At 45.6% G+C, this 12,536-nt stretch overlaps 1 protein-coding gene across 1 annotated transcript; it reads left to right on the forward strand.

Moving 5' to 3' along the window:
* The first annotated feature begins 2,121 nt into the window (after positions 1-2,121).
* Positions 2,122-12,385, forward strand: LOC104037585 (solute carrier family 2, facilitated glucose transporter member 5). Its single transcript, XM_009491588.1, has 12 exons — positions 2,122-2,178; positions 3,773-3,871; positions 4,320-4,480; positions 4,992-5,116; positions 7,745-7,897; positions 7,981-8,106; positions 8,394-8,581; positions 8,986-9,096; positions 9,612-9,713; positions 10,121-10,196; positions 11,356-11,483; positions 12,152-12,385. The coding sequence occupies exons 1-12, from the start codon at positions 2,122-2,124 to the stop codon at positions 12,383-12,385; spliced, it is 1,560 nt and encodes a 519-aa protein (XP_009489863.1).
* The last annotated feature ends 151 nt before the right edge of the window (positions 12,386-12,536 follow it).

Here is a 12,536-nt window from a genome sequence, read left to right on the forward strand (position 1 = left end):
GAACTCTTACCCTGTGGTGGACAAGTGCAGAGGAGAGAAGATACAGAACTGAGTTAATGTCTTCAGGCAAATGCACTCTGGGGTGAAGGGCAAATACAAGAAGCTTAATATGTGCTGTAGCTGAAGTTGAAAATGTGCTTGTAAAATGCCTGTAAAATTTGCTCTCTCTACTTGTTACTGGCTCTGTTCTTTGCCCAAGTCCAACAGGATCTCAGCTGTTGAAGAAGTTGTACCCCTGCAACTGCTCTGAAAGTCCAAGGAGAAGTTCATTCACCATCCTGTCTCCCTCTTCCAAGATCATCCTGGTGCCAATTACTACCTTATGGATGTTGTTACGAGATTCTTGCTGTGATTGGCAAATATTCAAAGTGTTCTGCTGCCATAAGCAAATATTTACTCTGATGAAGGATTTCTGATGGCAAACATACATGTCCTGTTTGATTTCTGTGTGTGTCAAGATTATTTCTTCAAGTTCAGGGATTGAATTTAAAGACCATGATAGAGAATTCTCCTTTCTTATAATTACTGAGCATCAAAGTGGCTGCCATTCTGCCAAGAGCTCCCAGAAGAATGATACTGCCTTTAAAGAACAGGATTTTCATGCAAGAAGTTTGTCCTCCTTGCAAATTCAATGGCTCACTTTCCATTTTCCCTCTTCTAGCCAAAGATTTGTGAAAGTGAGAACTAAACTAGTTGCTGGGTGGGTTATGACCTCTCCCATTCGGTTTGGGGTGCTTTGAGCAATGTTTGAAGGCAGCATGGGAAAAGCTGAGCTAGCTCTGAGTGTCTCTGTTAGTGCCAGCTAGCTACAGTCTCTCAATGGGATTGCAGAGGAAGGTAGCGAAAGAGGAGTTATGGGTGAAATGAATATTCTGGTTTGCATCTCTCTTCAGGTAAGACACCATGTGATAGGTGCGACTGAAGCAGGAATAATTCCTGAAAGAGACAGGAGTGTTCTTGAGGCGTGACCCACTGTCAAGATATCCTAGCAAACAGCATCCTTGAGGATGTTAACTTAAACCAAATGCAATAAAAGACAAATGACAAGAAGTCTAGGGACTAAGTTCCACTACCCTGAAAGCAACAGGGCTCTGTTCCCCTTCCTATTCTTAGAGGAGGATGCTTTCACCTGGAGGAAGGGAGGCTGCAACCAGTCAAAGAATGCATGCAAGGCACATGAACAGCTCCTGTTGCTCAAGAGGATGCATTTTTTTTTTTATGCTGGCTGTTAAAGACAGATGGACCAATAACAACAAGGTTTGGTTCCAGTTTCTCCAGCTGCTGGAGATATCTGAACTTTGCATTTCTCTGATAAACTCTAGACTAAATTGTAGTCGACTATTAACGAAGTCCAGTACTCTTTCAAGTAGTCTCATGGCATAGGAGGTTAATGCTAAGCCAGCAACACGTGGTATACCTTGCATGTAGAGAGGAAGGAACTAATGTGCTTTGGTGGGAAAACAGTGTCTTCTGTGTGCTGTCAAAAACACAAACCTGACAGGATGAACCTGTTCTCTGTGAACTGCGAAAGTGCCCTGAGCAAGTTGGTCTGTGCAAGGTAGGACAATGAGCAGTATTTTGGCCCAAGGGCAGATAATGCAATTTGTGGCTACAGGAGGGTTAATACGGTTCAGTTTTTATCGCTGTGGCTATCGTTGCCAAGGCTGCTCCCACAGAATGCCCCATTTTCCCCGGAATGCGGCAGTCACCGGGCAGCCTCTCCAGCTGCGCTGTCCACAGCTGCCCATGTGTATATAGCTGGGGGAAAACAGCTCACACAGCAGCTTTTGCGATAAGTCTGCTCCTCCTAGTTGGACAGATGAGCCATTTCCCCTGCAGCTAGGTGGCACCTCTCTTTTGGGTCAGGATCTAGCAAAAGAACATCTGACCTAGCAGCAACAGACTTGAACAAGGCGAAGGAAGAGAAGACACGAGGGAGTCGTTCAGAGTAGGGGAATGATCAGACAGCAGCAATTTACTTTGGCTGATAGAGCTTGTCGTTGATTGGATGTTTTCTGAAAAGTTACGGAGGGGGATTTTCTGTGCAGGGCATTTCCATCCCTGCATTGTCTGTTTTGGCTATAAAAGCCTGTACTCGGCATCGGTGATTCAACCACCAAAATGAAGTTGAAAGGAGAGGAGCAGGAGAGCTCTGACTACAATGAAGACTCAAAGGGCGTAAGTATGCCGGACTCTATACTTCCCAACTTCAGCCTCCCCCAGAGATACAGAGCAAGCTGTATCTGCAGGTGCTTGTAGAGGAAGAAGACCAAGATCTTTTGGGCTAACTTATCCACAACCGATCTCACAGGGAGAGCGGAGATGCGTATGGTCTTGAACCAAGTTTTTGTCTGTCTGCAGTGTAGTGTTGCACCGAGTCTCATAATTTTCTCTGTCTGCAGCTGACCTACCATGTAACTTCTGTGTGACTTTCCCCTTCTGTGTGTCACTTCTCTTTCCTACTTTCTAATCAGTTTTAGGCTGCAAATGCTTCTGGATGGGGACTGCCTTTCACAGCAGCATTTTTGTGGAATCTTGCACAACACAATGCCAGAGGTTTTCCTAAAAGTGCTGAATGTGAATAATTAACACCAGTGGCTCTTTTGAGCTCCTGGGATTTGTTTAATGAGAGCAAGGCAGCCTGTTTTTCATCACCAATGTGAGAATGTCAACAGTCTACTCCTAGAAAATGTAGCTGGAAGCCTCAGCTTCCTCCTGATCCTTACGCTGAGATTGACTTGAATTTTGATCTCCTGCAGTGCCTTAAACTCTGCAGATCTCTGGAGGTGAGCTGCTAGCGCTTCTGAGGAATATAAGGAGTGCCAGCAGCTATTTGGACAAATGTTCAGTTAGAGAAATGACAGATAACTTCATGTGGGACCAGAGTTGAGTGTTGGGACATAAAACCTTGCAGACATTAAGGCAAATGATGGTGACAAAATTATATGTGTCTGAATGAAAAATTACTGTGTTGATGTAGCAGCAATGAAATATAGTAATGAGCTATTAAAAAAAAAACAAACCAACAAAACCCAAACCAGCTCAGTCAACACAGTAGGGCCAGCCTGGGGACTGAATAGCAGCTAAATTGTTGCGAAAAGTGAGTTGCTTGTAACCCTGAGGCCTGCATACCCACAAACGTGGCTGTGTTTGATCCTACTCCAGGTGGCAATTTCACCCTTCTCTTAGCTGCAAAGTGCTGCTCTTATACCCCGCAGCCAAGCCCTCAACTGAGCTACTTGGATAAGTTCTAATTGGCTTCAGTGGCAATCGGATTAGATCCATAAACAGCTTGATCCTGAAATGTGGGAGGCTGAACAAGCCAGCATGTGAAAACAGAACAAAGGAACAGGAAAGGGATTTTTGCCACTTCATGCAAAATCTCTTCTTTTTAAAGCTTTCTTGTGCCAATATCCTGTGTTATTTCACTAGCCAATTTGCATGTTGGAAAAAGAATAATTGCGTACAACTTTTTCCCCTGCGGGGTAGTATTTTAAGAACGATAACTTAAAAATTATTCATCATCCAAGTGATGCCATCAGTACCAGGAAAGAGTAGAATCAATTACTGTAATGCCTATGTGCAAATCAAGCAGAACAAAACAAGTTACAATGAAAACAACCCATTGGGCTTTCTTTATACAGTAACATGAAGTGAAAAACACAGAAGGCAGGTCTTAGGGTATTTATTTACTTCTACTGAATGCCATTTATGCATAAAAGCCAAACCTGCTTCTAAGGTGGTGGTTGTGTGTTTTCTTTCCCCTCTGCAGAAAATGACACTTTTGCTTGCACTGGTAGCACTGATATCTGCATTTGGATCTTCTTTCCAGTACGGCTACAACGTGTCTGTGATCAATTCTCCAGCCCCGGTAGGTTGGACTGTGGAATGGACCGTGACCTAGGAGTAGGTTTACAAACAAAACAAGGCAGGAGCATAACAGTAGATTACGGGTGTTTGTGGGCCGGTGCTTGTTCTTCTCTGTACTTTGAATCGCTGGGCACCTGGTGAGAAGTGGTTCCCTGGAAAGGAAAGGGGCTGTTAAGGGGTGTAACAATACTCTTTGGACTTTGTGCCTGGGAGAGATGGGGTGTGAGGAGTGCCTTCCCTTCTGGAAATGAGGTAAGGCAGGATAACTTGTAGTAACAGTTATCTAGTCCGGGCTTCTCCATCCCTCTCCTGCACCCATTTTCCAACTCAGCCATTCTGGTTTTTATCAAGACATTTTGTGTAAAGTTTTATGGCATTTGTTGTTAACTAGCTTTTGCACCATGAACATTTTACTTACTGTGCTAAACATGCTCTGTGTTTCATTCCAGTACATGCAAGACTTTTACAACCAAACCTACTTCAACAGGAATGGTGTACCTATGGACAGTGGCTTCCAGACGCTGCTCTGGTCTCTTACTGTGTCCATGTACCCTCTGGGTGGCTTGTTTGGGTCCCTTATGGTGTGGCCTCTGGTGAACAATTGCGGCCGGTACGTGACAGTGGTCATTAACATCCTTCACCAACACTTTGCTGGGTTCAGATAAGACTTGCCTGACCGGTCACTCCAGCTTACCAAGGCCATCAGGAGCATGACTGTGTCACACATACCTTGATTGTAAGGCAGATGGGCCGGTGATTAGTTGCTGGACTCAGCAATACATGTTGTATCCCACCTGCAGAAGAATTTATATGGTTTCAGTAGGGTCAAGGCCAGCCTGCGTGCTGGGCACTGAGCCAGGTAGAGAGCAATGATGAAAGTCCTGGGTTGGGATCCCAGATCAGGCCCAGCTTCTGCTGCTCAGGTTTCCTGAGAAATTCCAGTTCTTTCTTGAAGCCTTCATTCCCTGCAGGAAAAATGGGACAATCACCACTTATCTTTGATTAGTCTTTGGGATAGTGATTCATTTGAGTTTTAGACAGTGTAACACAGAGGTATCTCTATCTGCTCTTGGGGCCTTAAAGATTAAATTGAATCTGTCTCCTTCTCTATTACTTTGCAGAAAGGGCACTTTGCTGATAAATAACTTCTTCTCCATTGCTGCTGCAATCCTTATGGGAACCTCAGAGCTAGCAAAAACCTTTGAAGTAATCATCGTTTCACGTGTTATCATGGGAATATATGCTGGTAAGCAAGAGGCTGGATGGTAAAGGGAGAGCAATAAATACATCCTTGGCTACGTAAAGGTTTTTTATTCTCGCAACAGATTGTTTCACAGGTAGCACATTTTAGCCATACTTCTGCATAACAATGCTGTACTTACTTGACTAAGGGTTGTCATCTGCATGTTGCAGAAGTACTGAAGATCTCTAGTAAACAACAGCAGTGAGGCTGGAATTTCAGACGTACAGAGGTGTGTGTCTAGATGCAGCTGTCATCTGTAATAAGCATCTGCTAGGCACTGAAATCCAGCAGCCAGGAACCTGATGATGATGATAATCAGTTTTCCCAGACATCTTAAAGCAGATAGCCTAGCTTCACACCCCCCCCCCCCCCCCCCCCCCCCCCGGCTTTTTTCTCCTTTTAATATCATCGGAAACAGAATAATCCTTCGACGCCAAAGTCATTGGAGACAATGCAAGATCCAATAATCCAGTCTTGGAACTGACTGTTCTTCCTGTGGGAGAATAAGAATATTAAAAGGGAGAGCAAAGGGTTCAGAACCACTAGATTTACTGCAAAGACAGTGGGAAGCCGAGGAGCAGGGTGTATGTGACTTGCTGGTAGAAGTGGCCCTATGAGAGCTACAGTAATATGGAACAAAGAGAAACCCAGAATGGCGGGGTACCCCGTGCAGTACTGTACTGAGCGTCTGCAGAGCCAGGGTGATGAGGGCCCTAATGACAATTAATTGGCTTTGGGCTGGCGAGACTGACATGCTGCGTGGTTTATCAGTGAGTTGGGATATCATATGAGGATAAAATGAGAAAACAAGAAACTGAGAGAGGAAAACAATTTGGTCTGTAACACGCAGCAATTGGTGAGCTAAGACAGGAAATTTATCTAGTCTAATGGTTTTGTTTTGTTTTTTGACTCTCCTAAGCCTGGCAACTGCTCTTAGCATTGGTTCTCTGAGTAAATACTAAGGGACCTGTTAAGTGTGATCCCTCTTCGCAGTTATAAATAACTGACAAAAGAATCTGGACTGGCTGCCCTGACTTGCCCTTCACAGCCTGACCTCGCTTGAACTGTGGACGCTGCGTCTGGGGAGGGAAGCTGCCGAGCCAAGGCAGCCCGCGCTAGGCGCCGGTAGCATCCAGCGTCGCGTTTCCTCGCCAAAGGGCAGCGCTGGTGCTGGTGGCAAGGTTGGCAGCCCTGTTGTGTGCCAGGCCCCTCTGTGACAGGGCTTGATCAGCACAGGTCTGAACAGTTAGAAAGCCACTGTTACTTGAATGCAGTCGTCCAGGAGTCACTGCTAGCATGTTTTAATCTGGGCAATTAAAAGGCTAATTATCGTGTGAACTTAAAACACTACACCTCATGAGTTTAATCTTAAAACGTTTTCTAGTTGCTTTAATACTTGTTTCCATGCCTTTTGGCTTTCAGGTAACAGCTTGGTCATCTTCGTAACTCCAAGCTTCTGAAGGCTAGGTACTTTAGAAATGTAAGATAAGAGTCTCGTGGTCATTTGACTCCAGGAATCTGGGGTTTGCATGCCAGGATTTACAGCGTAAGCATGGGGAGCTGGCCGCTCTCTGGGGTTGCTGTGGGTAACCATGCAATGTTCCTCAAAATAACCTGCGTCCTGTTAGAGTAGAAATACCTATTCCAGCATGCCACCTGTAAGAGATGTCAAACCAGCAAAGTGCTCTGCAAAGTGTTACTGAGCAATTAAAGGAGTAATGAATTTTTAAAAGCCAGCAAGAAGATGCATCCTCCCACCCTCAGGTCAGCCTGTTTGGATACTGATTTCTTTTCTTGTTTTAGAGGAAGTAGAAATTCCTCCCTTACATTCTGAGTTTGTTTCCAAACCTGAAGTAGCACACAATTTTTCTTTGCATGTATTGTGTTGAAGTACTTAGCAGACACTGCTGGGAGAAAGCTACTTATAGGAAAATGAACACTGAGAGCCCCCAAATCATCTGCCAGCTCTGTAGGCAAGACAGGCTACCATTAGCCTTTCTGGACTCCTAAAATGCTTTGCTGCTGAGCAGTTAGCAAGCTAGACCTTCAAAGCACCAAAGGTGGGCAACTTGCGCTCCCAAGGCCCACCCAAGGAACATGGTTGGTTTTCTGTATTCCCTGTACCCAACTGTATTTCAGTTGAAATGGGTAAAACAGTCCAGGCTCCTTGAACTGCAGCGTGGGAATGCCTCTGCAGCTTAGCCACAGAGATTATTTCTGCCTTAAGTTTAAGATATGTGAGTGTAATATTGACAGCCTTGGCAAAGGGATAGAGTTACTTATGAAGAGAGAGGTAGTGGGACAAACTTCTTTCTCTAACGGCTCCTAGATTCCTGGCCACCAGATGCAGTGATGGATTTTTGTACCTCTCCGCCTATTGAGTGAACCAATGCCATGTGTTCTTTTTTGTCCCATGTTCCACTGAAGAGTGAGGAAAACATAGCTTATTCACTGGCTGGAAGATGACATTAAATCTGCAGCTGGAGCAGAAGGGTTTGAGTATGAGGTTTCCGTATGTCCTGTGGTCCAGCAGGGATCACTTTGGTTCTCACGTAGGAAAAAGGCATCTTACTGAAGATGGTGAGTGTGCTGATGTCAGCTGCGTGTCTAACATTGTTCTCTAACTACTAGGTCTGGCCTCCAATGTGGTTCCCATGTTCCTCGGAGAAATGTCCCCCAAAAATCTGAGAGGTGCTATTGGGGTAATACCCCAGCTCTTCATCACCCTTGGGATCCTTGTAGCTCAGATTCTTGGTCTCAACACCATCCTTGGGAATGCCAAAGGTAAAGCCCTGTCTCAGGACTTTTCGGTGGGCCCCACTGGGGAAAGATTTCTCACAGTTGTCATCTTGTCTCACTTGTTGCAGGCTGGCCTGTGCTGCTGGGGCTCACTGGGATCCCGTCACTGATTCAGCTCCTTATATTGCCCTTTTTCCCTGAGAGTCCCAGGTATCTGTTGATACAAAAGGGCAATGAAGAGCAAGCACGGCAAGGTACAGCATCATCCTTTAATGAAAGGGGAGGTGGAATGGGATAGATCAGACTGTGGGGCATGACTGACAGCAACCAACAGTGAAGGAAGCGAGTGTGAAGTTCTTCACTGATGTGTTGCTGGTGGATGGAATTCCTGCAACACTGCTCCTTTTTCTGCATATGTGAATCCCTGACTTCCCACTGTGGAAGCACTGCTGCCCATATTGTTCTGACTTGATTTGAAGCAGGAGACCTCACTGTAGACCTGTTCTCTGGGGTCTATAACTTGCCTTCCTCTCCCAACCAGCTCTGCAGAAGCTGAGAGGCTGGGATGATGTGGGTGATGAGATGGAAGAAATGCGCCAAGAAGACCGGTCAGAAAAAGAAGAGGGACAGTTCTCTGTACTCAGCCTGTGCACCTTCAGAGGCTTGCGATGGCAGCTCATCTCTATCATTGTCATGATGATGGGCCAGCAGCTGTCTGGGGTTAATGCGGTGAGTGGGAAGGCGTGTGGGAAAGGCCAGTGTGGTGAGTAATAAAGGGATGGGACTTTAGCGTGGATGATGTGGGGCAGTGCTGACACAGGAGCTAGAACCTAGGACACACGAGTACCCCTTCATCAGGGACACTGGTTCTGCATCACATTGTGGTGGGTTGACCCTGGCCAAATCCAGTACACACATGTACTAGATACAGAGTCAAGCTGTCCTGTTAAGGATGGTTTGGACATTTTTAGAGTAAGGTGCTTGTGCCTGGATCCAAACACCAATGTCTCCGGAAATGAAAGAATTCGGTTCTTGGGCTTCTGTGCACCAGTTCAGGATGTAAAAGCAGCCCAAATGGGATTTGTGTGTTCTGCCTTTGGCCACGTATTAACAGAGCTGTGGTTTTGCTGCAGGTCTTCTACTATGCAGACAGAATCTTCCAGTCGGCAGGTGTGGACAGCAACAATGTTCAATATGTCACTGTGTCGATAGGTGCCATCAATGTCGTCATGACTTTGCTTGCTGTAAGTTTCTATTGAGGCTCTTTGAGTTCTAGCTTGTCCAGTCTCCCCTGTCTGTCACTGTTTAAATTAGGTTATGTTATTTACACCTACTGTGAGCTGCAGTGTCCCAGTAGATGCCCGGCAGTGTCCCAATAGATGCCCTGCAGTGTCCCTTGGTTGAAGGCAGCTGTGTTAAAGTGATTCATCATGCTGATTTCTCGCATGCCTCAGAAGTTTTCAATCTCTGGTCTCCAGGATATGGCCTCCCTTTGCTGTCCAGTGTTACCATGCAGGGCCTCCACGCAGTTCTCGCTGGACTGGGTACTGAGGAATGGCCTGCCTGTTCTCTCAGGGTTACTGACACATCCAGCTTTTTGCAGTTCCTGGGTGACTTCATGCCCACAATCCATCATCAGTTGATGGTGCAAATTTCACTGACTTTCTTAAAAGACAAAGGCTACCTTAATAAATTTTTCTGGACTAAGAAGTGCTGTGCCCCAGGTGCCTGGTGTCTCACCCTCTTTTGTCTCTTTCAGATTTTCATTGTGGAATCCCTGGGGAGGAGAATCCTTCTCCTTGCTGGCTTTGGACTGTGCTGTGTCTCCTGTGCAGTGTTAACTTTGGCCCTCAGTCTCCAGGTGTGTAGTTGAATGACTCGGATGATCCTACCCATGCATTTCTGGACCGTCCAGGGAACAGGCCATTGGTATATTTTGACGCTGCTTCTACACCCTGCTGGGAGGGGACAGAGTGAAAGCTTTCTCTTCTTGTATATCTACCGAAAGTAAACCCAGGAAAAGCTGTGATCCTGCTTGTCTGAATACTACTTCCAGTATATCATGTTCATAATACCCATTACATCCATTTGTTGGAAGCAAGTGTCATACCCGGGCTATGATTTTCGTGGCTATGTATGGACATATCTGGCGATGGAGGGTGACACTGGCTTTAGAATGCCTTCAAATCTTACTACAAATAGTGCCTTGAATGTGCTGGTGATGTTCAGAGAGGAACCACATCTAACCCGTGATTAAATTCTTCACAGACCACTGTCTCATGGATGTCTTACCTCAGCATAGCGTGTGTCATTGTTTACATCATCGGGCATGCGATTGGACCCAGTAAGTATGCAGTTTAGTCCAGTCTCCTCCACAGGCTGGGTAAAGCCAAGTGTTATGCTGAATTTCAAATCAAAAGCTTTGTGGAGCTAACCCAAAGAGATAGAATTTCTTCTCTGTGTGGCCACGCACCTTGTTGATTGTCAGCTAAGCTTAGGTTCCAGTGATTTGCTGGCTGTGTCGGTGAGGCAGGGGAGCATATGGCTTTCAAGAGGAAAAGCAAAGGCACAATTGTGCTCGTGCCTGAGATTTCCCCCAGTAAGATCTGGAAAAAAACTACGCTGAGGTAGTGAGCCCTACCAGCTGGGCAGAGATGTTGCACGCTTGCATCTATAGGCAATGAGTCAGATTATAAGCAACTCAGATTATATGTGTGGCCCTGCACATCACTTTGCAGAAAGGAGATGTGCAGATAGATGTGGACATTGCAAAGGCTTTGTCCTGAGTCAGCTTCTTAGTGTGGCAGAGTTGTCTGCCTAGCTTGGAAAGCCCTGCCAGACCCTTGCTGGATGCAGCAATGTGGTTTTGAAACTCTTGTAGAGGTTTCACTGGCAGATGGAGCTACATATAACCTTTCCTTTTCCATTTATGCCATCAGGCAGATTCAAGCACAGGGGTGGGGAGGTTGCTGGAGGGAGACCACCAGGCCAGCTGGACCTGTGGCCTCACCCTGTTAATGAGAAATGATCTGTTTCTGCTTCACCATGCCACAGGGCAGCAGTGCAGGGCACAGGCCTGAGGGCTTGTTCCACGAGTCATTTTTCCAACACCTGCATGTGTTGGGGTGTTTCTCTCTTTTTCTTTTTTTAAGAAGCAATTGCTTGCTTAGTTGCTGCTCATAGGGTGCTCTCTGGAGAGACACTTTGTGTTTATCAACGTTATTTTACAATTTGTGCAGGAGATGCGTTCATGGCTAAGGTGCCGCCATAGGAGGGAAGAGGTTGATTGCTGTGTGTGAGCATAGGAAAGTAATTTAGTTGCTCCGTGTTTGGGTTTGGGTTTGTTTTTTTTTTTTTATTTAATCCCTTATTTGAGTTACTGGGTGTTTCTAAACACTAGTAGTTTAGAAACCATTGCCTGCCACTGAAATTAATAGTGTAATCTAGGAATTCGGAGCGGGGGAATTGCCTTTGGGGTTTCCGAACATGCACCTACCTTCCAGGTCCAATTCCCTTTGTGATGATCACCGAGATGTTCCTGCAGTCATCCCGGCCTGCAGCGTTCATGGTGGGTGGGTCTGTGCACTGGCTATGCAACTTCACCGTGGGGCTTGTGTTCCTCTACATGGAGGTAAGATGCAATCCCATGACAGGGCAAGACTTCAGCTTAAAGTTAGTGTCTTCACCCCTGTGTTCTTACAGAGAGCCTTTTTAATCCTGAGAGCTGTAAATGCCCAAGGTGGTTCCCAGCGCCTGTATGCAGGATTATATATTAAGGGCAAGAAACTGATGTTAATCAATATTTTCTTATTATTATTACATCTGTCTGTTGCATGTGCTTTAAAAGAAAGCAGTTGTTTTTCCAAGTGAATGTCTGATCCTGAATTCAGGCGCACGGAAAAGATTGCAAATTCCCCATCTTCCATTTTAGCCAATTTTAGCTCTTGATCTCTAGGTCACCAGTTCAAACTGATCCCCAGCAGTAGTGACCCATAAGTTGCTACACTTGCTGATTTTAGCCTGTGCAGAGGTGGCTGGTGAGTTTAGTTTGATTTATGTAATGGACCCTCACTGTCCTTTTCCAGTAAATCCATGGTGGTTTCCAATAAATCCATGGTGGTGATATGAGAAGACAGAATCTAGAACCACCCCTAACTTCTAGTTGTTCAACTTAAAATATGTGCACATCACTGTGGCTGCTTTTTTTAATAGCTATTGCAGGGTACAGCATGTCCAAATCATGTATGTAATGTACACAACTGGAGTATTCTTCTGATCCGTGTTCTTTCATTGCCCTAGGCTGGACTGGGTCCCTACAGCTTCCTCATCTTCTGTGCCATCTGCCTCGCCACTATAGTTTACATCTTCTTTATTGTTCCTGAGACGAAGAACAAAACCTTCATGGAAATCAACAGGATCATGGCCAAGAGGAACAAGGTGGAGATTCAGGAAGACAAAGAAAAGCTTGAGGATTTCCACGTTGTCCCAGGCGGGCAGGCAGAGAAAAAAGAAGTCTCCAGCAGTAAGCTGTGACCCAGGCCAGTGCTTGGCCTGGTCCAGACATTTTTTAGGATCTATTCAGCAGGAGAACCAATTACATCAATTCACTATTTGATACTGATCTTCATTCAGGCCTTCTGCAAACTTTCCACAGCAGGAGTTTCCAAATAAGCCATTGTGTCTT

This window comes from Pelecanus crispus, chromosome 15, assembly GCF_030463565.1.
Source record: "Pelecanus crispus isolate bPelCri1 chromosome 15, bPelCri1.pri, whole genome shotgun sequence".
Classification (NCBI taxonomy): domain Eukaryota; kingdom Metazoa; phylum Chordata; class Aves; order Pelecaniformes; family Pelecanidae; genus Pelecanus; species Pelecanus crispus.

Excerpts from the sequence above, each read along its gene's own strand:
- LOC104037585 (XM_009491588.1), top strand. The coding sequence starts at position 2,122 with ATGAAGTTGAAAGGAGAGGAGCAGGAGAGCTCTGACTACAATGAAGAC. Across the intron at positions 4,481-4,991 it reads CTGGTGAACAATTGCGGCCG|AAAGGGCACTTTGCTGATAA; the intron begins GTACGTGACAGT and ends ATTACTTTGCAG. Across the intron at positions 7,898-7,980 it reads CATCCTTGGGAATGCCAAAG|GCTGGCCTGTGCTGCTGGGG; the intron begins GTAAAGCCCTGT and ends CACTTGTTGCAG.